At 54.8% G+C, this 23,404-nt stretch overlaps 2 protein-coding genes across 2 annotated transcripts; one reads left to right on the top strand and one right to left on the bottom strand.

Annotated features, from left to right (window-relative positions):
* Window positions 1-8: 8 nt before the first annotated feature.
* LOC125746651 (uncharacterized) lies at window positions 9-1,835 on the bottom strand. Its single transcript, XM_049020901.1, has 2 exons — window positions 1,742-1,835; window positions 9-1,163 (listed from the first exon to the last, which is right to left on the bottom strand). The coding sequence occupies exon 2, from the start codon at window positions 1,024-1,026 to the stop codon at window positions 244-246; it is 783 nt and encodes a 260-aa protein (XP_048876858.1). The 5' UTR covers window positions 1,027-1,163; window positions 1,742-1,835; the 3' UTR covers window positions 9-243.
* Window positions 1,748-22,494, top strand: cplane1 (ciliogenesis and planar polarity effector 1). The gene is made up of 51 exons (XM_049020900.1): window positions 1,748-1,898; window positions 2,310-2,395; window positions 3,369-3,504; window positions 3,584-3,703; window positions 3,801-4,033; window positions 4,119-4,225; window positions 4,308-4,464; window positions 4,751-4,854; window positions 4,944-5,126; window positions 5,234-5,483; window positions 5,577-5,696; window positions 5,806-6,551; window positions 6,700-6,890; window positions 7,001-7,081; window positions 7,159-7,323; window positions 7,437-7,610; window positions 7,700-7,928; window positions 8,011-8,117; window positions 8,244-8,458; window positions 8,542-8,706; window positions 9,313-9,448; window positions 9,533-9,642; window positions 9,729-9,860; window positions 9,936-10,029; window positions 10,235-10,469; window positions 10,550-11,375; window positions 11,496-11,635; window positions 11,749-11,858; window positions 11,955-12,061; window positions 12,791-12,867; window positions 13,437-13,520; window positions 13,620-13,797; window positions 14,597-15,403; window positions 15,574-16,271; window positions 17,020-17,104; window positions 17,201-17,261; window positions 17,351-17,482; window positions 17,697-17,768; window positions 18,597-18,721; window positions 18,821-19,028; window positions 19,302-19,603; window positions 19,746-19,839; window positions 19,919-20,128; window positions 20,483-20,513; window positions 20,616-20,747; window positions 20,852-21,008; window positions 21,155-21,210; window positions 21,328-21,468; window positions 21,551-21,696; window positions 21,821-22,086; window positions 22,262-22,494. Exons 1-51 carry the CDS (start codon window positions 1,889-1,891, stop codon window positions 22,403-22,405), a joined length of 9,675 nt encoding a protein of 3,224 aa, XP_048876857.1. The 5' UTR covers window positions 1,748-1,888; the 3' UTR covers window positions 22,406-22,494.
* Window positions 22,495-23,404: the final 910 nt, after the last annotated feature.

Below are 23,404 nucleotides of genomic sequence, written 5' to 3'. Positions count from 1 at the left end.
TGGCTCTTCAAAATCTTTTTAGTTAATCAGTTTTGATCACTCCTTAATTTCTTTTACCTGTTTGGTCTGACCTGCAGCAATGTGACTAGAGTCGTATGGTACAACAGAAAAGTCACACACACTGTTGGTGAACACAGTTGTTCTTTATAAATGAATCATATGTCTAGATCATTACCTCATACATGGAACACTAAGTTGACCATACGTACAGGAACATACCGCCCTGGTGCGTTTTTGGTGCTTTCACCCTCGACATGAGCAGGTCAACTTTCTGATGCTGTAAAGGAAGATGTAGGGGATGATGCTGGTGTAGGAGGAACCGGCGTATGAAGCTACATCCATCAACACGGACGACTCGCTAACGTTGTTGTAAATGCGCGATATCAGATGGGTCAGCCAGCAGACCAGGAAAATGCTGGCCACAGCCACCTTACTCTTGGCCGCTCTTACTTCGGGGCCAGTGTTCGGTGTGGGCTTGCTGGGTCGAGGGGATGCAATATTTTTAGCTTCTCCTGCCGCTGTCCCCCCTGGCAGGCTGGATCCTTCTGGCCCAAGCATCTGAGGAGCAGGGGGTGGGTCAGCACCCATTCCCTGGATGCGTTTCTTGTGTCGGAGTAAGGTCGCCACGATCTGTACGCTAGCAAATAATATTCCAGAAATGGGCACGGCGTTACCCAGGGTCAAGTATGTGATTTCATAAATATCCTTGGCTTTCTGAGAAGGAAACTCTACTGTGCATACAGCTGCAGTTTGGTTTCTGGTTTCCAAGAAGCTGTAGATGAGGTTGGGGAAGCTGAAGAGCACAGCGACAGCCCAACCCCCAGCCAGCAGTGGGGCGATCAGGCGGAGGCTGTCCAGTGCCACTGGAGATCCACCCCGCTTCAATGACCCCACCAGTTTCTGGTACCAGAACAGACTGATCAGCAGAGTGGAGAAGATGCTGCTGGCTTCAGAGAGGTCTGAGAAGAACCAGTACATCTTGCAGTACATATTCCCCAGGAACCATCCGCCAGCAAACTCCGACATGATGTCCGGCACATCCACCAGGACATTGGTGATGAGGTTGGAGATGGCCAGGTTCAGGAATAGGGCTTCGTTGGTACGGAGGTGAGATCTTCTGCTGGGCAGAGTGCGAATTGCCAGCCAGCTGTTTCCCAGAATCCCTAGCAGGCACATGAGAGCTCGGATGCAAGGTTCAATAAGCTTGACTATGTCCATATGAAGCAAATGCATTGGTTCCCTTGAATTGTGAACTGATAGGTGTGTTTCCCTGGGTGATGGGAATAGGGAATGGTGATTGCCCTTGTATCTCCCTGTGCTGTGAGTGCAGATGAGACTGGTTTTCGTCACACATTGCCCCTCCTCTGTTTCATGTGACATAAACTCTTGGGGTAGTTTGGGAATGGGCTGGGTTTGCCCTGTTGGCTACCCATCAGAGAGATAAGGAGCATACTCAGTCTCAAACTCATCTCCCCTAAATGCAAAACTGGGAGCTACAGATTCGCTTTCTTACCCACTACAATATATGCCTACATTCTGTACGGAATTTGAATGTATGTTTCACAACAACTTTTTTGCACTATATTCGACATAGTGGTACACGGTTTTGTTATTTTGTTTGTTAATTTATTATTTATTCTTTGTTATATTAGGTTTTTTATTACTGATATTCCCTTGCTAACTTCTGCTTTACTTACATTAACATCTACTTAACGTGCCGATAGAGCGTCGAGTCCGATACCTGCTATGACCGGCGACCTCGCTGCAATCCCGTCTGTGCCGGCGGGGGTCGCTGTGCCAGAGCCCGAAGTCAGCTCTCCGTTCGCGGCTGAGCGCAGGGGAGGCGTCTCTCGGGCCGGAAGCCGAGGGAGATTTGAAAGTTTTCTTCATGAATTTGGGCAAGTAGCCCCAAATGCTAACTGGGCTCGATTAGCCTGAGTATTACCTCAGGTAGCAGTCAGACTGGAGTCGGGAATGTAGCACGTAATTACTCAGTTAGCATCATTAGCCGGTGTTAACCGGCGTCAGCCTGTGTTAGCCTGTTAGCTGTTAGCAACAGCGGCGTCGCTTGGTTGCTGTGGACGCCAGTTAACCATCACTAGGCAGAAGCCGACTGGTTTGGTGTACCAGATGTACTAACGAGCACCACCTTCGGGCCCGGTTCGCCTCTGATGTTAAAATGGCAAATTCAACATAATATTTCCGACCGTTTTTTCATTTCGACACGCCGTAAACGTGAAAAGCGCGAGCGTTGCGGGTTTGTTTTGTCAGACAGCTGCGTGAATGTCAGGATCACTGCTATCCGACAGGGACGATGGAGCTGCATCTGGAGGTGATGCTGGTGACCAGTATCAAGCGCAGGAAGCCGTGGCCGCGGTTCTGTTGGCTCGGACAGGTAGGAGGGTCACCACTTTTGATATGTGGAAAAACCGGGACATTTGGGGGGAAGGGATTTATGCATTTTCGCAAATATACTATTTTCCTCTGCGCTCACTCTGTCCTGCTGTCTATTTCTACGTAACGAGTAAACATATATATATATATATACACTAGTAAACTAGACTATGTATGCATGTAGTCAACTTATAATCTATTGCAAAACCCAACCCAAAAGGTATACTCCTTTTACCAATGAAAACATTATTAGACATATTAAAAAGTATTATAAACACACTTTTAACTGAATGCCTTTGGACAACCTAACTGACATTCCCCCCATTTCACAAAACCGATAAATTTTTATTTATTTATTTATTTATTTATTTATTTATTTATTTATTTATTTATTTATTTTATAAAATTACATCTAGCTAGCGATTTTAAGTCGTAGATGTGGATGCATGCGGCTGACCGACAGCCCGCGCAGTTGCTAGGTAACAGGTACGCTTCGTATTATTCTACCAATCAAAAGTACAGATAAGGCCATCGTTGTTTTACCCGTTCTAAACCATTTATGGACACAATATTGTATGTATAAACATAACCAGGAAGACAAAAGAATAGTGCTAGAAGAAAACCAAGTGAGGTTTTAATTGAAACTACGAAATTCTAAATTAGATGTGCATCTTCGCAAAAAACCAGGACAATTTGTGTCCTGGGACAGAATACTAATTCTCCGAGACGGTTGCTGAAAAAAGGGGACAAAACTGGGACAGGTGACAACCCTGTCCACCCCCACTCACTCCCTGTTAATCTCAGCTCATGGTCACCTCCTGTTAACCCATGAGCAGGATAACTCCTGTCAAATTATGAGTAGGATTCCCCCCTCCAATGTTGAGCGGTGAGCAGGATCACCCCTGTCCTTCTATAATGAGTGTTTTGTTTGTGGATTGGACCCTCACTATACACAGGTTATTTTTGTCCTCCAGGAGAAGGAGGCTGTGTTCGTGCTGGACGACACAAGGATCAGCGAGATCGACATGGCCTCAGGGAGGACCAAGAGAAGAACCCCCAAACTTCAGCCGCTTCTCCCCAGGGTGGTCGCCATGGCAGCGTCCCACAACGGTGCTGAGCGCCCCTGGGCTTGAGATGTGGGGTCGCTGGTGGTCGTGGGGTCTTCATCGTCTTGTCCTGGTTCCCCTAGGTGCCTGGCTGGCCGGCCTGCTTCTCTCTGGGGAGGTGTTTCTGTGGAATAAGGACAGGGATTTTATAAAGACTGTGGCCCCCGTGCCGGCTGTGTGCGAAATGGCCACCATGGCTAAGGGTAGGTCTGCGTGTGTGAGTGTGTCATAGCGTGGTGATTTGTGGTGACACCTAACGGTAGTGTGTAATCCCCTCCGTGTGTGTCTCGGTGTGTGCAGAGCGATCCGTGACCCCATCCTTGCTGGTCTCGGGTGACGGCCGCCGGCTGCTTCTGGCTGCCCTGACGACGCAGGTCTTCCTGTGGGAGTGTGTGGATGCACGGGGGCTGGGAGGGCTGCGGGATGGCGAGGCGAGGGGCCGCTGGGCTGAGATCCTGCCTCCTGAATGCCCGTCCCTGCCTTCGCTGATGGACAGAGAGGCCTGTCTGCACTGTGCCTTTATCCAGGGGGAGGTGAGGAGCCTCGGATAACCAGAGATGGTACCTTTCTGGCTGGCGGGAGCCAGCCCGGTGCTGACACCGTCACTGCCTCTGCTAGGCCCTGGGCGACTGCTGCCTGTCTGCATTCGCTTACATCGTGGGGAACCAGCTGGGTGTCACCTTCCTGAAGATTTGCTGGGAGGAGAGTCCCGAGCTCCGGCACAGGTGAGGGTCCCAGCGGGGGCCCGTGTGGGGGGCCGGTGCAGCCCCCGAAGAAGACCTTTCTGATGCCTTACTGTGTTTTTAGTCCGCAGGGGTACAGCGTGCGCTGGTCCACACAGCTGTACCCACTGGCCAGCCTGCAACCCCCCTGCCGCCCTGTGAAGTCCCGGGGGGCCCTGTTGTGTGCCCTGTCCCCCGACGGGCTGCTTTTGGCTGTGACCCTGAACCAGAGGGACCCCAGAGTAGGTGGAGCGCTGGGTGGACAGCCATTCAGAATTTTCTGTTCATTGCTTATTTCTTTTGTTTACTTATTTCTATATTGTGCATCTTGTCCCTAATTTCCCTATTGTCCTGTATTGCACTGTTGTTGCTATGCTGCTCCTTATGTCTGTCCCCTTCCACGCAACTTTGGCATAAGAATTTCAGTGTTACTCTAAAGACATGTGACACTGAAACTTGAATCTTGATGTGTATGTTTCATAGACGTTGATCCTGCATCAGCGTCTGACCATGTTCTACTTTGTTCAGGCCACCCAGGTTCTGTTCATCAGCACCCAGAACCTTGTCTCTGTGCCCAGCTGGCTGGGGGGCTGCGGAAGCAGGGACCTGGCCATCCCCGCCAAGTATGTCAGGTGAGTGCGTGCCAGTCTGTGTCAGGGTGGTGGGGGGGCATATTGTTTGGTTCTGGGTGCTTATTGGATGGAGTGTCTGCCCCCCGCAGGTCATACTGGGTGGCGGATGTGAGCTGGAGTGCAGGGGGGCTCTTCCTGGCCTGTGTGCTGAAGCGGGGGTCCCTGCTGCTTCTGGCTCGGCTGGGGGGGCTCCTGTCTCTCTCCACCTCGGGTTGCAGCGTGGAGCTCGGTCCCGCCCACTTCCTGCCCCTCCACCCACTGGTCACCTACAGGTGCCCCCCCCCCCCCCTAACGTGCACACGCACATACACACACACAGTCGTGTTCACAAGACACGCTAACTGTGGTACGCTAACACGGCATAAATTCCTCCCCGCAGACCCCCCCAGACCCAGCCGCAGGACGCTTCCCCGCCCAGTTCCTGTGCCTCTGCTCAGGACGTCCTGCGGCAGCGCTATTCCGTGTCCTGGCACCCCCACTCGGCCTGCCTCGTCGTGTCTGATGGCTACACGGCGACTGTCCTCTGCATCCCCCGCCGGCCCTCTGCCGCTGCTCTCGTCGGCGCCCTCCTGTTGGACGCCATGGAAGCCTTGGAGGTGTTCCGCCAGGGTGCGGTCGGCTCCCAGGGGGTAAGCAGATCCTCTTTCGACGAGGCGCCCCACCCCTCCCAAATACTGCATCTGTACCGGCCTCTGTTGTGACTATACTTCCCCTGACTATAGCAGGAGGCACTGTCCACGCTTAAGCTGACGAGCAGCCTGCAGGAGATCCGTGGGGGTGACGCGCTTGACACGGACCTGCCCCGCTTCCTCCTGGGGGGCGACTCGGGCACACAGGCCAAGGTCAGCGTACTCTTCGGTTCGCTCTGACTGGCCTGCTCTTCATTCTGGTTTGGAGAAGCGCTCCAGTAAAGTAGATTGAGCCCAGGGCCCTATCTGACACCCTCTACAGGTGGACGCTGAGGACGACTCCGATGACGAGGGCAGTCAGCTTCCAGGTCCATGCGTGGAGATGGAGGGGAGACTGGAGTTTGCCTCTATGTTCGACACTCTTCATGCTTATCCTGACCAATCCCACGACCTCACAGAGGCGGAGCCCGAAGCCCCACCCCTACTGGTCAAGCTGTCACATGCCCGGAGGAGCCTGCTGACGGCCTGGGCGCTGGGTGTGTCACTGGGGGGCGTCATGGAGCATCGTGCTCGTCTGCTGAGATACGCAGTGCGCTGTGCACTGCGGTACGCCGTTCTCCTGCGTCTCGCTCCTTTCTCAGCGTCCCGTGAGCCAGAGATGGCGCAGGACACCTGGCTGTCTCGTGTTCTGAACCTGCTGCGAACCCTTCTCTACCTGCTATCCTGGGACACGCCCCATGTGGGTGGAGCCACCTGCTTGGGCGTGGCAGTGGAGCTGACAGAGCAGGTGGTGCGCCTGCTACTGTCACCTCAGGGTGGTGGTGCTGCTCCATCCTCCTATACCCTCTCCACTGCCCTGCTGGTTCTCACCCTGGCCTCCCAGAGTCTTGACCAAATCTACTGGCTTCCTCAGAGAACCTGCTACAGCCTTCCTGAGCGCCAGGGAGCTCCATCGTCTGTCCCTCTGTCTGATGTCTTTTCTGTCCCATTGCTGAGGGAGGCACAGTGGGACCCCCTTCAGAGGTTTTCCCAGAATGCTCAGCTCATGGGACGGCATCCTTCCAGAAGGTATTGCGGGATACCTAATTTTTTTTAAACTTTAAACTGTTTTTGTTGTTCCTGCACAAGTCATGCCTCGAAGAGGGCTGTACTTGTGTTGTGTCCAGTCCGCAAGCACCTGTGCTTGGCTAGAGATTTATCAGTGCTCCCTCTACAGGTTGCTGAGGGTGTGGCAGGAGCTATACACGACGGCGCTGCAGTGTGCAGATGGGCTGTGCTCCCAGCCAGGACATGGCAGCTGTGAAGAGGAGCGGCACAGCATCTCTGATGTCCTGAACCAGGCTCAGTGGGTCCTGCAGGCGGCCGGAGCTGAGCTGGAGGGGGGCCCCACGCTGTACAGGGTCACAGGTCCGAATCCAGGCCGTGTACCGTCCGCTGTCTTAGTGCATGTGTGTGCGGCTGTGTTGAGGCTGTGCCGGTGAACAGTGCACCCACGTCGTATGTCTCCCTGCTTCCAGGCGAGCAGCACTTCCTGATGGGCTCATATGCAGACGGCGTCCAGGCGTGGATCACCGACCTACTGGCGGACCGAGACGGAGGTGTGTGGGAGGGAGCCCTGGCCTACATCTGTGGTCCGGTTAACGTGGCAGCCACTGATGCTCCCTCTGCCCTCCAGCAGGGCCGCGCTCCTGCTTCCTGGAGACCCGGTACTGCCTGGCGCTGCTCTACAGCCTGCTCTTCCGGTACCGCTTGAGGGAGGCCCAGGGGTTCTGTGACCGGCTGGCCCAGAGGCTGGTCCGGAAAGCGGGGCTGGAGGTGGAGGATGCGGCCCATACAGGCGGTGAGGCTGGGTGTTGTGTGTGTGTGTGTGTGTGTGTGTGTGGGGGGGGGGGCGGTGGGTGGCTGTCACTGTCACTATCACCGTGGTAACGCCTTCATTACCCCTCCTTCCAGCCGCACAGGCAGAGTCGGCCCTCGCTGCCCGTCTGCAGCAGGTGAACAGCGAGGCCGTCTACGCAGTGGTGCAGTCACTTGGTAGGTTCATGGCCTGCTACTTCACCAACCAACCGCTGGTCATCATGCCCCCCCACTGCGTGGACGTTCTGCCCCCCCTGCACCTGCCTCCAGGTGGGTCTGGCTTCCGGCTGCTTCCAGGCTTGCATGTATGATACACGTGTGTGCGCTCACTGCCTGCATGCTTGTGTGTGTGTGTGCAGCCCCTGGTCCGAGGCTCGTGCCCCTGAGTCAGATCTCTGTCACGGAAGCGGTGCGGAGTCAGGAACTGTCGGGGGTGTGGACCGTGGGCTATGCCCTGGACCTTCTCCTCCTGGGGGGGCTTCTTCCCGAGGCTGCATGGTTCGCCCATCACCTGGGAGACTGGAAGACGGCTGTCTCTCTGGGCGTGGCTTACACCACCTACTGTAGGGATGAGACCCCCCTCACAGGGTAAGTGTGCCTATCTGCCGGGGAGTGCGTCGTCTATAGAGACCAACGATGATGGTCACCGAATGCTTACTGCCGCCCCCAGGCTACGATGGAAGGAACTGCACCTGCCAGGGGAACTGAACCCCAGACACATACTGCAGGAGCAGCTGGAGTGCGTGCTAGGCATGGAGGCACTGCGCGGCCAGCGGTGTGAGTGTTTGACGGGTCTGTGCCTGCCTCTGAGGCTCCCTGGATGAGGGCGGTATGGGTTAGAGTTAGGCTCCCTGCCTCTCTATTCGGGGAGCACAGCCGTCACCGTTTTTCTGCATCCCGTAGGCTCCCAGGAAGAGGAGGACGATCAGCTCCAGGCCTCAGTGCAGGACCTCCTCAGGGCAGCAGCCATGGCTGGCCTGGACGTGCTGTCGCAGCCACTGCGCCACCTGGTGGACCGTGCCAGGGTGCTGGGGTCCTGCCTGTCCGCACTGGTGCCCGGTGGGCTGTACCTGCCTGCCCCACCGCTCTATTGCCCCCAGCCTGCCCCAGACCCCGATGTATGTGACACAGTACAGTAACGTGCTAGTAATAGTCTGAGTGTGTGGCTTGATGGTTTGGGTCCTTTGCTGCTTTGCTCCAGGACCCCACAGGAGAAGGGCCATTGGCGCTGGAGTGGCTATCCCGTCTGCAAGTGTCTGCCGTCCTGCAGAGGGCGCTGTTGCTCCTGAGGGCCGCTCGCTGCTGCGTCCCTGCTGCCCAGTGGTACACGACACAGCTGCGCTACTGCCGCCGGGTGATGCGGAAGGTACCAGAGAAAAAAGACGAAAAAAAAATATGTTAGGAGCTATTGGCTCCTAAACCCAAAATATATAAGAGCCAAATGGTTTTTTTCTAGGAGCCATAATCTCCATTACATGCCAAAATAAATAAATAAGGAAATACTTACTTGGCACATTTTGTCTCCAGTCTATCTCATTCTGCCTTTACTTTCTCCTTTCTGACCTATCTGATCTGCATACTATTGCCTTGTGCATTCTTATACATCACGTAATAAGGGTTAGGGTTAGGGTTAACCCTGTGATTGTGTCTGGTTAGGGGCCGGGGTTAGAGTCAGGGCAGCGGCAGGCATCTCATCAGAGGGTCGGTGTGTATGCGGGTTTTTGGGATAACCTTAAGGTCAGCTGTTCAAACCCAGCTGCGAGGACTCCTCAGCCAATCAGTCCTCTGATTAGGGAATTGCAGCGAAAACCCGCATACAACCTTTCAGGGTGAGATTGCCCATCCCTGGTTTAGGGTTAAGATTAGGGTTTTGGTTTAGGGGTCGGGTTTGGATTATTGTTGCTATTAGGGTTCAAAAAGTCTGCTATTAGCTAAATAATTTACATTAACTAGTTAACTCATCTGTTCCCAGATCCGTAGGGATTGCTCTGAGGCTGCAGTCAGGTCCTTTCCCGACGGACTTATGAAGTTCGTCTCCCCCAGTGGATTTGTCATACCTGGGTCTCCGAGGGAAGGGATTCTGGACTCGGTGACCGTGGAGATGATGAGTAAGACTCTGATGAATTCGGTCAGTAAGCAGGGTGCCTTTGCCCCTATGGAGATCGCATCACGGCAGCTTCTGTCCTTTGCAGCATGCTTCAGGGAGCTGTGTGGCTTCTGCTGGATGCTCCATGTTCGGGACCAGCTGTCAGTTTCCTGCAGGAAATACCAGGCTGCAAGGAATCATGGGATGGGCACACAGGTGTGCTGCGATCAGGTGGAGGTCTGAGGGGCATCAGCTGTGAGTGTGCCCTTCGCAGGCGGGCTCATGCCATCTTTCTCTCTCAGCTGGAGGCGTGTTGCGTGACCGCCCTGCGCTGGGGCTGCCGTCTCCTCCCTTTCGCTCGGTTCCTGAATGCCGAAGAGGTCCTGCAGGATGTGCTGCTCAGTCTGGCGTCTGCGCTGCCGCCTGTTCCCATGGTAACTGCCTCCTCTGGGACGGCTCTGTCTGCTCGGCCCACTGATGATTCCCCTCTGACCACGTTCCCGTCTCAGCTGGCACAGGTGCTGTCCCAGGCCTTCCCGGCCCAGGAGGACTCAGTGCGGGTCTCCCTGAGGGAGAAGTACAGCTCCCTACTGCGGAGGCTTGGTAGGCCACACCCCTGTCCAGTGGCCTGTGACCTTTGGCCTTCCTGTGTCCTGCCATTTGTAGTCCTTCTTTACCCTTATTATGAGCATATATGGCTATGAGCAATTGCTTCAAGAGCGATCATCGCTTTCCCTTCTGAATGTTCCACTTGGGCATGTCATTCCCCGTCTACATGTACCCCACACTTCCCCCGCCCCCTTTCTAGGAGAGGACCAGGCAATGGCCTCTCTGGTCGAGGATCAGCTGAAGAAGAGCCGACGGAATCGCAGTCGTGTAGCCAAGTGCCTCGGCCCCCTGCAGCGCCACCTGTGGGAGAGGGAGGAGGAGACAGGAGACTCTCTGGGGGCCAGCCTGAGCTGCAGTACACTGACGGACTGCGGGGACACGGCCGATACCAGCTCGGAGCCCGCGTCACCGCCGCGTGGTGGGAGCCAGCTTGGGTAAGGGCTTGGTTTGGCAGAGAGCTGCTTTTCACAGGGTCATGCTACATGACTTGACGCTGGCTTTTCTGTCTGGTCAGGAGTGGTGCTGGACGGACCGGGGTCAGGGAGGACCCCGGCCTGCTGGAGCAAGAGAGGGAGCCCCGGGCAGGCATACCAGGCAGGGCGCGCCTGCCTCTCGTCGGGACATGGGAGTTCGAGTTGGATGACGAGGAGTACCTGAGTTTCCTTGAGCTCTTCCTGAGCTACATGCTAGAGAAGGATAGTGTAGGGGGTGCACACTTGGACCCCCCCCTCCTGAGTAGCTACACGCCCCAGCTGTGGGAGAGTGAATTGCACTCCCTGACATTTGACATGATGACCACACTTCGGCGCCGTTGTGCCCGTGACAGGAAAGGGACTGCCGTGTTCCGGCCTGGTCGCTGCTATCGGCTTGCTTCGTCTGGCCTGGGCCAGGGCCACAGCCAGTCCCTGGCACCTGGTACCAGCGTGGCCGGCTCGGAGCCACTCTTCCCTGGTCTTGGGGCAGGAAAGTCCCAGGGCTTGTTTGGCCTCCACCGTCAGGCCAAGAATAGTTCTAAGTGCAGCATCCAAGGGTCCCAGGTCAATTCTGAGGCCCCCTGGCTGTTTGAGGTCCAGCCTGATGCTGATTTGGACCCTTGCGAAGACCCTGACCCGAGACTGGACGCTCAGTTTCCAAGTCTGAGCCGACTGCTAGAGTGGATGATGCGCTGGTCTGACAGGAAGGTGTTGCATATCCATTCCTCCCCGAAGAGGACAGCTGCAGCCATCGGAAAGGCCGGGGTGGTGTTTATCAGGGCTAAGACATCTGCCCCAGCTGTCCTCAGCACCCTGAAGCTCCTGACAAGCAGATACAGCGCCGCCCTGCTGGGCATACACTTCCAGGTCCATGACTCATCCCTCTCCTGCAGTGTCTAGGCTTTTAAATGAAGAAATGCTTTTCATAGCAGCTGGTCCTGTAGTTTATTTTTTCCCTGGTGGGCACTGCCCCTCTCTCTACCCCAGGTTCCACTAACGGAGGCAACAGTCAGCCCAGTGCTGCTGCCAGAGAAGGTTTGGCGCAGTGAGGACACAGAGCGCTGTACCTTCTCTGGGAGCCCCCCTACGCCTTCTGCTCCAGATCGTCTGCAAGGACGCCCTTTTGGGTGAGCAAAGCATGGTCAGCATGCAGGAGGACAGTAAAAGCAGGATTGTGTGTGTGTGGTAGATTTTCTCTCTGGGTGGGACTGCAAGAGTAAATCTGTGTTCTGCTCTGCAGCATGTCTCTGATAGAGGAGGCAGGGCCAGGGGCTGGCTCTGAAGAACAGAACCCTTCGTGCCGGTACCGTGAGAACAGTGTGACCTCTGACCTTAGCACGGCCGAGGAAGGTGAGGAGCACATGAGGATCGGGTGAAAATTGAGGGTTATTTCCTCAGTGTGTGCTGTTGTGGGGGCTATAAACAGCTGGTGCGTTAATGACTCAGATGACAGGAGTACGGAGGAGCCCTCTGAGTCGCTGGAGTCCCTCACTCGGCCTGACATCTCTGTCCAGATCAGGACTGTCCCCAGGACGCCATCCCCCAAAGATCAGGTGGGTGTGGCTAGGAAGCAGTGCTATGGTAGGAGACCAGAATGCGTGGCTGCTCTGCGGGGACTGGTACTCAGTCTATCGCATGTGTTTGAGTCAAGTGATCGCTGTGGAAGTGTCTGCCTAGGGCTGGGCGATATCATATCGATATTATATAGCGCATGAGTGATCACCAGGACTTCAGATGACAGACGAAACATTTGGCTGGAGGCCAGCTTTTCAGCACTATACGAACATTTATTTACGTCAACAATTTTTAAGCAGATTAGTAGTACAGTTAAAATACTAATGAGGCATTTTATGACGCCTGAAAGTAACCAGTATAAATTCAGCATATCCTTACGTTTGATGAACGTGCTAAACTTTAAACTGCAAACAATACCGCCACACCACCAATGTCTTTCTACCTTGTTTATCCACAAGATCTCCTCTTTTTAAAAATGTTGTGGCTGCTGAGCTGTTCCTTTCTTCAACCGCACTTCAGTGCATATCGCATATCACACTGAGGTATACCAAACCATAGTATACCAAAAATTAGTATACCATAACAGTATTAAGTGGTGTGCGCCACTATCTGAATTTAATCAACCTAAAGATACGGCAAGTTTATATAAATTGCTAATGGCAATTGCTTCGCCAGTCATCAGGAACCATGGTGATTATTGCACCTTACGCCTTCCGCAAAACACGCAGTGCCTCACACTACATACTGTGTCTTATTTACCTGCACAGACACTGACGCTGGCTGACCTGGACTATGACACCCCCTCAAAGGAAGCGGCTTGTGGGTCTCCCGGAACATCCTCTCAGTAAGTGCGGGGGTAACGTAGGGTCCCCTGAGGGGCTGTGTGGGGGTAACGTAGGGTCCCCTGAACGGGTGTGTGGTGTAACGCAGTGTTCCCTGAACGGGTGTGTGGTGTAACGCAGTGTTCCCTGGTCCCATGAACGGGTGTGTGGGGTAACGCAGAGTCCCCTGGTCCCCTGAACAGGTGTGTGGGGTAACGCAGAGTCCCCTGGTCCCCTGAACAGGTGTGTGGGGTAACGCAGAGTCTCCTGAAGGGATGTGGGGGGTAACACAGAGTCCCCTGGTCCCATGAACGGGTGTGTGGGGTAACGCAGAGTCCCCTGAAGGGATGTGGGGGGTAACACAGAGTCCCCTGGTCCCCTGAACGGGTGTGTGGGGTAACGCAGAGTCCCCTGGTCCCCTGAACGGGTGTGGGGGGTAACACAGAGTCCCCCGAGGGGCCGTGAAGGAGGGAGTCCTCTGCTTGTTACTCATGGTAACCGTGTTCCTTCATCAATAATATCCGCTGAGCTGTGTATCACATGCTGATTCGGGCTGCGTTCGGACCCACACCAGTGTGCCTGTGTGCTTCAGGGCTGATGAGCTGGAGAGGTCAGAGAGTCCTGGGGCCTGTGGAGCAGAATCAGAACCTGAGAGGACTGGGAATGCGGAGGAGGAGTGAGTGTCGGCGATTTCCTGCTGGCGTGGCAGTGCATTATGGGCAGTGACTACAGTAGCACTGATACCTGCCCCCCCCCCACCCATCTGTCCCCACAGTGACTCACGGCTGGTTCTTGAACCCAGCATGCCAGTGAACCCCAAGCTCCTCCCCCGGAGAAGCCCACAGCTGGAGCCTTGCTCGGAGAATGTGGCCAGGGGGGGGCCCGCTACGGAGCCCCAGCACTCCGACAGCATCACGCGGCTCCTGCAGGATGAGCTTTTCAGGCTGGTACAGGTGAATGCAGGAAAGACGCCGCGGTCATGGAGCGGGAAAGATGCCGCGGTCATGGAGCGGGAAAGAAGCCGCGGTCATGGAGCGGGAAAGATGCCGCGGTCATGGAGCGGGAAAGATGCCGCGGTCATGGAGCGGGAAAGACGCCACGGTCATGGAGCGGGAAAGATGCCGCGGTCATGGAGCGGGAAAGATGCCGCGGTCATGGAGCGGGAAAGATGCCGCGGTCATGGAGCGGGAAAGACGCCGCGGTCATGGAGCGGGAAAGACGCCGCGGTCATGGAGCGGGAAAGACGCCGCGGTCATGGAGCGGGAAAGACGCCGCGGTCATGGAGCGGGAAAGACGCCGCGGTCATGGAGCGGGAAAGACGCCGCGGTCATGGAGTGGGAAAGACGCCGCGGTCACGGAGCGGGACAGACCCGGTCATGGAGCGGAAAACACGCAGTCACTGAGCGGGAAAGACCTGGTCACATAGCGGGAAAGACCTGGTCACATAGCGGGAAAGACCTGGTCACATAGCGGGAAAGACGCCACAGTCACAGAGCGGGAAAGACGACATGGTGGTGGAGTAAGAAAGATGCAGTTATGGAGGGGGAAAAATGACGTGGTCACAGAGCAAGGAAGACACCACAGTCAGAGAGCAGGTCGCCACAGTCAAACGATGCGGTCACAGAGCTTTGTGGTTCCGGAGTGGTACGCAGGCGATTACCCCGTCAGTGTACCTGATGCTCAGGATCATGCAGGAGGATTCTTCATACCCGCATGTCTGCTCACACTTGTTTCTTCTTTTTCTGTCTCCAGTTACAGCAGATCAACTTCATGGGTCTCATGCAAATTGTGGGAATGTCATTTACCAACCTGCCCCACCCTCAGGCCAATCTGCCCAACCCTCAGGCCAATCTGCCCAACCCTCAGGTCAATCTGCCCCAGCCTCAACCTGATCTGCCCCACCCTCAGCCCATTCTGCCCCAGTTTCAGTCCAACCTGCCCCACTCTCAGACCAACCTGCCCCAGCCTCAACCTGGTCTGCCCCACCCTCAGCCCATTCTGCCCCAGTTTCAGCCCAACCTGCCCCACTTACAGCCCAACCTGCCCCACCCTCAAGCCAGTCTGCCCCACTTACAGCCCAACCTACCCCACCCTCCGCCTGATCTGCCCCAGCTTCAGTCCAACCTGCTCCACCCTCAGCCTGATCTGCCCCACCCTCAGCCTGATCTGCCCCACTTACAGCCTGATCTGCCCCACTTACAGCCCAACCTACCCCACCCTCAGCCTGATCTGCCCCACCCTCAGCCTAACCTGCCCCAGCTTCAGTCCAACCTACCCCTGTTTCAGCGTAACCTGCCCCACCCTCAGCCCACTCTGCCCCACTTACAGCCCAACCTGCCCCAGTCTCATTTCACCCTTCCCCTTTTGCCCCATCCTGTTTTGCCTGACTACAACCAATCAAAGTTGCCCCAGCCCAGCCAGTCTGTTTTACCCCAGTTGCCTGCCCCTGTCCTCCATCACAATGTATCCCCCATCCAGCCCAACATTCAGATCCCAGCTAAGGGCGAAGGCTTTTCAGGCACAGCAGCCCTGCCCAGCAACTCTCAGGAAGCTGTGCAGGTGGGGAGTCACGCAGGAGTGTCAGTGACCTGTGTGTGTGTGTGTGTGTGTGTGTGTGTGTGTGTGTGTGTGTGTGTGTGGCATAGGGGGGGGGCTCAGCACTTTTTCTGTAGGAGGTGGGGTTGTGTAATGGTCGGTCAGCTGATCTCCTCCCTCCTGTTTCTCTCCAGGGCTCGCCACTGCTGGCTGTAGATGCTAACTGGTCCCAGATCAGTCAGATGGGCCAGGATGGTTTACTCCCTGCATCCTCTGGGCTGCTCCGCTCGGTCACAAGCCATGCCCCTGTAGGCATCCCGCTGCTACTACCCCAGGACACACCTGAGCACACCCTACCCACAGTGCCCCCAGCTGGGCTCCCGCTGTTACAGCTGCATTCCAATAAGCGGCCATTGCTGCAACCACAGCCTCCATTGGTTTCCTCTTCTAGCCAGCCACCCCCTCCCTCGGTGAGAGAGGCATGGGGACCGGCTCTGGGCGGTTACCTCCTGGTAGACCGGCCGCCCCCAGGTCAGGTGCCCTGGAGCTCTCCGCCTAGGCTCCGGCGTGTGGAACCCCACAGATATGAACAGTCCCCCGTGCTCCCCTTACTCCGCTTCCACGACGACGCTCGCCCCACAATTGCCTGCCCCCCCGCTCCGTCCAGGTCCTTCCCTGGGTCGGGGATTCGGCTGCTACGGTCAGAATCCGAGCTCCATGTTAGAGCAGAGCATCCCCCACCGCTAGCGCTGCCAGCCCCTCGTCTCATTCCCTTGGAGGAGCTAGCAGGAGGGCCTTTGTGGGGCAGCAGGCAGCTTCTCCTCCTGACCGCGGAGAGGCAGCCGCTCGCTGCTGAGGCGGCCCGCCACACGGCCCCGATCTCCGCAAAGAGGTGAGGCAGCCTTGGGCTAGACTCCCTGAGTATATCTGGGGGGTATTGTTCCTGGGGATTTGCAACTGGCCGTGGAATCTTTGAGAGGGATCTGAGTGCCACTGAGTGTCACTCTGTAGCTGTCCATCACTGCTGTGGAATCTTCCAGAAGGGTCCAGGGTTATTGTCTAATGAAAATTAGAAAAAAACATTTTTGTAAACAAAATAAGATATAAAAATAAAATTGAAAACTACAACTAAAGTCGAAAACTAAAATACTGCTTCCAAAATTTAATAATAATGCTGTCATACTTTCTGTTATTGTTCTTACTGTTTAATACTATATAGCTTACTTGCATTTTTTTTCCTGGTCTCTCGCAATTTTACGTGTAAACCATTAGTAATCCCTGGGAGACCTTTTGCCCATTTTTGAGTAAATAATGTGCACGGTGTATCCATGTAGGATTCTCTATAGGCCAGACATACATTTCTACAACTTTCAGCTTATCCTTAGAAATAAAATTCTAATACATAGAAGCTGAATAGAAACAACTTTTAAAATGAATATGAATAAAACTAAATCCAAACTGCATTTCAGACGAATATTTAAAATATTATAAACTTGATTTAAAATATGAAAAGGTGATCCTGACCCCTGAGATGGGTACAGAGTTTTTACTTGTTCTCAGAAGTCGCCCCTGCCTTAGGTTGCCTGGCTGAAGACCCAAGGGCAGGACTGGAATGCTGAGTGCTATGCTTTACTTCGCAGGCAGAGGAGGAGGGAGGAGAAGCGGAGAGAGAAGGGGGATCCGGGCGTCACCTTCAAGCCAGAAGAACCAGCGACTCCAGCGGAGGTACAGGGGCCCTCGGCACAGTGCCGTTCGTCTGACCTCCGCTTGTGCGTTTCTGTAGAGCTGTGGCCTAATCGGCTGGGCTCTTTGCCTTCACAGGTGTGCGCAGAGGGGGCCCAGCCCAGGGTGCTGATCAAGCAGCCTTCAGAGCCCCTTCTCAGTAAGCTGGCCTTCATCTGGCTACTCATTCTGCTTTGGGTGTCATTTGAGTTCAGTAATGAGAGTGACCTTTGACTTATGTTGCCACAGTGCCGTGTGACCCTGTGCTGACAAACCAGCTTGTGGCAAAGGCTTGGTCCACTGCGGCTGAGCTGCATGCCTTCGCCTGCACACAGAAGGCAGCCCCGGAAGTCCACGATGCGTGTACCAGCACCGACCCAGGTGCGTCCCATTTGCTCTCTCACCTGTGTCTCTGGGGCATAATCCCACCCTACTGTGTTGTAAAGGATCTGTGCAGATTGGTCAGCATTAGACTGTGTGTCTTCATACATGCGCATGTCTGTAGGACTCGCCTGTCATCCCATAACAACTTGAGTTATCTGTGGTCATGTGGTGTAAATCAGAAGCTTTGATTGGCTGTCTCTGGTCCTTGTAGCTTCTCCCATCTCGCTTGCTGACAAAGCCGTTTCCGCCAAGTTTCCCGCATCTCTGACTGCTGGTCCGGGAAGTAAGTCATGCTGCTTTCCGCAGAATTACTCACACGCGTCCAGGGTTGCCCACTCAGCGGGCTGGCGTGGGACTTTCATTTCTGCACACACATGCGCATGCGCTTATATCAGTGGTTCTCACAGTGTGGCCCGTGAGCGACCTCTAGAGGTCCGTGAGGGGACTTCTAAAAACGATGTGTATTTAGTCAGCGTTTCCCAGTGTTTTTACGTTCCGCCGTCACATCAGTCACTTAAGTGAGAAAGTGAAAATAAATAAACAAAAAAAATCATATGAACTTTAACTAAAACTAACATGTATGTGGACTGTATGTGGTCCTCACAACCAGAGGGTTTACCTGGATCTTTCAAAAAAATGCAGCTCCAAACAAATAGGCCTCTTCTGATGTATGTTCCTGTATATATGAGATCATATGTGGGCTTTGTGGGTCTGAAAAAGTTTGAGAAACACTGTTTTATATGGATGTAACAGTTTTATTACCTTATAAATAGCTTGTAGGATTTGAAAACTACCTCAGTGTTTTAGATGAAGCTAATTTTAGGTTTATAATGGAATAATATTGATCTGCCGTAAGATATCTTACGTGGCTGTGAGAATCTGAAAGTGCGAGTAGCAACCCTGAATGTCATGTTCTGTCACCCTGTTCTACCATATGGGAAGAATCTTCCATTTATATATTGTTATCTGGGTTACTAGCGTGCTAGTTGTGAGACTGTGCATGCCTAGGGCTTGGCATCGAGGTTACTAGCATGCTAACTGTCAGAGTGTGAATGCCTAAGGCTTAGCATCAGGGTTACTACTTGACATTGTCAGTGTGTTGTCTGTCCAGTGGGTGAGCAGCAGCGGGAAGCTGCAGTTGTGCCCCCTGATATCTTCTTGGACCTGAGGTTCCCCCAGGACCATCGTCCTCATAGTCCTGAGACCCAGGAGGCCCCAGCACAGGCGGGGAAGAAGGTAAGAGCGTGCCCACTTCGGGAAGCTTTAGCGGCATTGGTGTCACACAGCCATGGCTGTTACAGGCGTTGGCGACTGCCTTAGGGCTTCTGTCCTCAGGTGGGCCGCGGATTCATCAATGTCATTGACCTGGAGGACGTGGCCTTATTCCGGGAGCTGCCGCCCCGTCTGTCCCTTCACGCCCAGGACCGCCCTCGCTCGCCCCCACCCTCCAGCCAGCTCCATCTCCTCGCTGCCTCTGTCACAAACTCCACCCCAGCAGAGCTGCCTGTCACAAACTCCCCAGCAGGGGCCCCGCTTCCTGACGGTGAGCTCAGTTCAGCTCGAATACCTCACCTCAATGTCCCAGTAATTTGAGCTGCAGGCCCCTAGTGGTAGTGTAGCCTTACCTGGAACCGACTCAGCCAATCAGCTCATTTCACACCCAGTGGCCTGTTGTATCCCTGGATATGAGGTTGCCTGGTTCAGCTGTCGATGTTGAGGATAGGCTGCCCATGTCTGAGACACAGTGCATGGCCAGCAGGGGGCAGACTCACTAACCCTGGTCTTGTGCCTCCTGCTGCCTTTCCCCGATCCCCAGGGCCTCCTGTGGGGCTGACTTTTCCAAGCACAGCCTCTCGGCCCGGGGATGATGCTGTGGTGCTCAAGCCGACCGCAGGACAAGATGCTCAGGGGTCGGATGCTCAGGGGTCAGATGCTCTGGGGCAGGATGCTCTTGGGCAGGATGCTCTGGGGCAGGAAGCTCTGGGGCGGGGTCAGCCGGACCGGTGGGCGATGTCCAGGAGGCAGGCGTGGAGCTGCCTGTCGGAGATGGATGCCCAGCTGAGTGCCTTGCAGAAGATGGCCGACCACATGGAGCGGGAGTTCGCCAGCAGCAGGATGGTACCCTGTCTCACTCACCCCCCACCCCACCCCACCTGTCCCCTGTATCTCTATGCAGTGACACCCCTGTATCCTGGCCACCTCTGTGTCCCGAGTGTCTGCCCTGTCTCTCATTTCACTGACAGAAGTCTTGCTTGCTCAGCTGGTGAGGACCATAGACACACTGGGTCCACTCAGCCGTGAGCCCCCCAGCTCGGAGCCCCGCAGCAAGGTCGATGTGAAGGTCGCAGAGGAAGGTAAGGTGGGGGAAGGGATGCGCTCTCAGACTTGATGAGGGTCCAGTGATGACCACAATCCCCCGGCCCCCTGCGTCAGCCTCCAGCGTGAGTCAGCCTCCGAGACACATAGACCCAGAGGATGAAGAGGCAGAGGAAGAGGAGAAGGAGGATCATCAAGGCTATGGAGCTGAATTTGATGTCCCTGCACTGGTCACTGGTCCCCCAGACCCAAGGACACGCTTTTGCAGCTCTCCGCTGCCTGCTGCTGTGGACGGCGCCACCTTCCAGTCACTGCCCTCCCTGCAGGGTAACCCCAGCCCTCTTTTGATCTTTTTGTTTAAATTCCTGTCAGTACAAACTGATACCTTCGATATGGGAACCATCAAATGAAAATACAGGCTCTGGGGTGTTGGGTGTCCTGCAGTGACATGGTTCACTGGAGCCCCTGACACCTCCCTGCTGATTTCGTAGCTTATGTTCCCCTGCTGAATGTGTACCTGACGTGTAAGCTGACACTGGCAGTGCTGGCAGTGCTGTCGCTGGGAGCGCGCTCAGGGGGCTCATGCAGCCGGCCCCGTCGCGCTCGTCAGGGATCTGCATTTTGTGCCTTTGCTCTCCTACTCTCCTCCTCACCTCGTCCATCTGTCGTTTCCTCCTGCAGACTTGGGCACCATGGCGACCGGCCCTGGACGGTAAGTGGCGGTATGGCGTAGAGACCGGACTTGATGGCACTGGGACTCGTTACTTTGACCAACTCACCCTGCCACCCCCAACCCCCCTGCCCCCCCCCCCAGGCGGCCAGAGGAGTCCCTAAACCTGTCGGGGCTCAGCGACGTGGGGGACATCCTCGGGGAGCTGCTGCGGGACGGGGCCATGTCGGCGACGAGCCTGGGTCTGTCGCACATGCAGGCCGCCAAGCTGAGAAGGTGTGTACCAGTAGCTCCGGCTCGGACCGCAGAACGCACCGGGCCTGTTTGTCTGTGCCGACACTGTGCTGTGCCTTGTTCAGACACTATGGTTCCTCTCACAGGCAGGGGCTGCCGCAGGCAAGTCGGGCAGAGGAGGAGCAGCAGGAGGTACAGGCGTGGATGAGGAGCAGACAGAGGGAGCGGTTGGCGGAGCACCGAAAACAAAGGGAGGAGCGAATGGAGCAGGAGCGCAAACCCTTCAGAGGCACCACAACCCTGGTGAGAGTTGGGCTTAGAGAGTGCGGCTGGTCTGGGGAGACATGGTCGGCGTGGGGCCTTGCCGGCGCCCCCTAGCAACACACCCAGCCTTTTCCTGCAGTCAATTAAACATTCGTTGCATCTTCTGTTGCGTCTTTTCTTCTCAGACGCCGACATCCAGGGATATCACGCTCAGCAAGAAGGTCAAAGAAGAGAAGGACAGGTAAGATCGGATTATCATGTATCAGCCTCCTCAGACATGGCTGACCGGCGCTGGGTAAACGCGTCTGTGCGTGGAAGCTGTGCCCTGTAGATGGTCACGTAGTCCTTGTTCCCACAGGGCAGCTCTGCTGCAGCACCACAGTCAGAGAGCTCAGGAGGCCTGCAACTTAATGGCAGACCTACTCACTGCGTCGCAGGCCCTGCCCGTGTCCTCTCTGACTCCGCCCCCAATGCAGAACAGCACTCATAGCAGCACCAGGTCAGGAGTAGCCTAGGTTACTGATTGGCTGCTTAACCAGTGGGGGCGGAGCTGTGGTGTGATTTGCACTGATGTGTTCCAGGGTGGGGCTGCGAAACAGGAGTAAATCCTCTGGGAGAGCAGGGAGGAGTCACAAGTCCCCAGCAGGGCTGCGCTCGCTCTCTTCCCCAGGCAGGGTGACTGAGGCTCAGGCCTCGCGGGCCAGCAGGCTGGGCCTGCACAGACCTGGTGGGTTTCCGGTCCACACAGGAATATTCCAGAAACACGCACTTTCTCCCACACGATTTCAGAAATTAACTAACTAGCCCATGCCTTGATCTTTCCGGTACGTTCCTGTTCCTGGGGGTGACAGCCAAAGCCCTGCCTAGCGACCGCCTGTCCCAGTTTACACGACGGGGCATGCTGACGCGCATTCGAGACTGCACAGGCATGGCGCAGGCTGAGGTCCGGGGCAGGACGCGGCGGGTTCCGCAGCCCCACAGTGTGCCGGGAACTGGAGGTGAGGACCGGTGCGGCAGCAGCCCCGAGGACACAGAGGACCGGGATGTGGTGAGCCCCTGGGAGCCCGCCCCGGAGATCCGGAGGCTCCTGGGTCTGGAGAGCCAGGACTGGGGACAGGTACAGGCTCACACAGTGGCACAGACGCACCTCTTCCTGTGTGATTTGTATTATGTCTGTTCTGTGAGGGGGGCATATGTGTTCCCCTTGAGGCCAAACCCATTTGTTTAATGCCAAACTGAGTCTATTAAGTGCAGAAACGTATGCTGACCCCCCCCCCCCGCCCTCTACCCAGCGCCCGTGGACAGACTCGGCCCAGGCAGCCGGGATGGAAGCCGGATTGGAGCTGGACGGCGTGTCAGAGAGTACAGGAAGCATCCTCAGTAAGCTGGACTGGGCTGCTGTGGAGAGCTTGCTGGCAGGAGAGGGGTCAGGCTGACCCTGTGTGTAGGGAGCCAGCCTGTGCTCTGCATACTCAGTTGATTTACCTTGGTTTTTATGTGTTTAATAAATGTAATTTTTAAGCCATACCTGCATCAGATTTTTAAATTCACTTTTTGGGTGATGGCAACTGGGTGATGGTGAGTAAACCTCTGTGTCTGTGACGGGAAGGTCGCCGGTGTGAGCCGGCCTTTCAATTGAATTTGGACGGCAAAATAAATAAAAGGAAAGAAAAAAAATCAGACGACAACGGAGGAGAGTGTGGGGAAAAAAAGGTAAACTGGCTGCCAAAATCCCCCCCCCCAGGCATACTAACATTATAGAAAAATGAGAAAGGCCATCCTTACTAAAAGCAAAGTGTCTGCACTGATCAAGGTGAAAGCCAAAGTCCACCAATGAGTCATTTCTCTGTGCCAACCTGTATAAGGGAGCAGATTGAAGGCTGCGTCCACAATATAACAGTTCGTAAGTCACATCACATCACTGTACCGTGGGGTTTGGGCACGATAGTCACATCTGGGGGCCCTTGAGCAAGGCCCCTTGACCTCCAGCTTCACGGCGCCGCTGTACGTGGCTGCCCTTCACTGCCATGCTTGCTCTCATCTACACGTGTGTCTGTGTGTGAAGTGGAGTAGGCGAAAAGAATTTATCCACAGGGATCGATGATTATTATTGCTGTTTTGTGAGACACTTCATAGGAGCAGATCTTCAATAATATTATTGCATAATCTGTTGTAAATGGATTTTTAAAAACATCCTGTCACATCAGAAACGTCCGACAAAGAAATAAAAGACATAAACAAGTAAGATGAATGAAATTATCTCAGAATATAATCCAGGTTTACCTTAATTGGCATTATAAATAATCTGATTTTTTTCATATTTATTTTATTTACGTTTTTGTTATTTTGTTTTGTCACAAAAAGCGTTACATAGGAGAGGACATGTGAAAGTTGTTTGACTTGAACTACTGAAATATATACAAACAAACTGATGA

Source organism: Brienomyrus brachyistius, chromosome 7 (assembly GCF_023856365.1).
Source record: "Brienomyrus brachyistius isolate T26 chromosome 7, BBRACH_0.4, whole genome shotgun sequence".
In the NCBI taxonomy this organism is placed as follows: Eukaryota; Metazoa; Chordata; class Actinopteri; order Osteoglossiformes; family Mormyridae; genus Brienomyrus; species Brienomyrus brachyistius.
The sequence above is the reverse complement of the archived record's forward strand: the minus strand, read 5'-3'. Positions and strand labels throughout refer to the sequence as shown.

Excerpts from the sequence above, each read along its gene's own strand:
- LOC125746651 (XM_049020901.1), bottom strand. The coding sequence starts at position 1,026 with ATGTCGGAGTTTGCTGGCGGATGGTTCCTGGGGAATATGTACTGCAAG.
- cplane1 (XM_049020900.1), top strand. Across the intron at positions 7,082-7,158 it reads ACTGGCGGACCGAGACGGAG|CAGGGCCGCGCTCCTGCTTC; the intron begins GTGTGTGGGAGG and ends TCTGCCCTCCAG. Across the intron at positions 12,868-13,436 it reads TCTCCCGGAACATCCTCTCA|GGCTGATGAGCTGGAGAGGT; the intron begins GTAAGTGCGGGG and ends TGTGTGCTTCAG.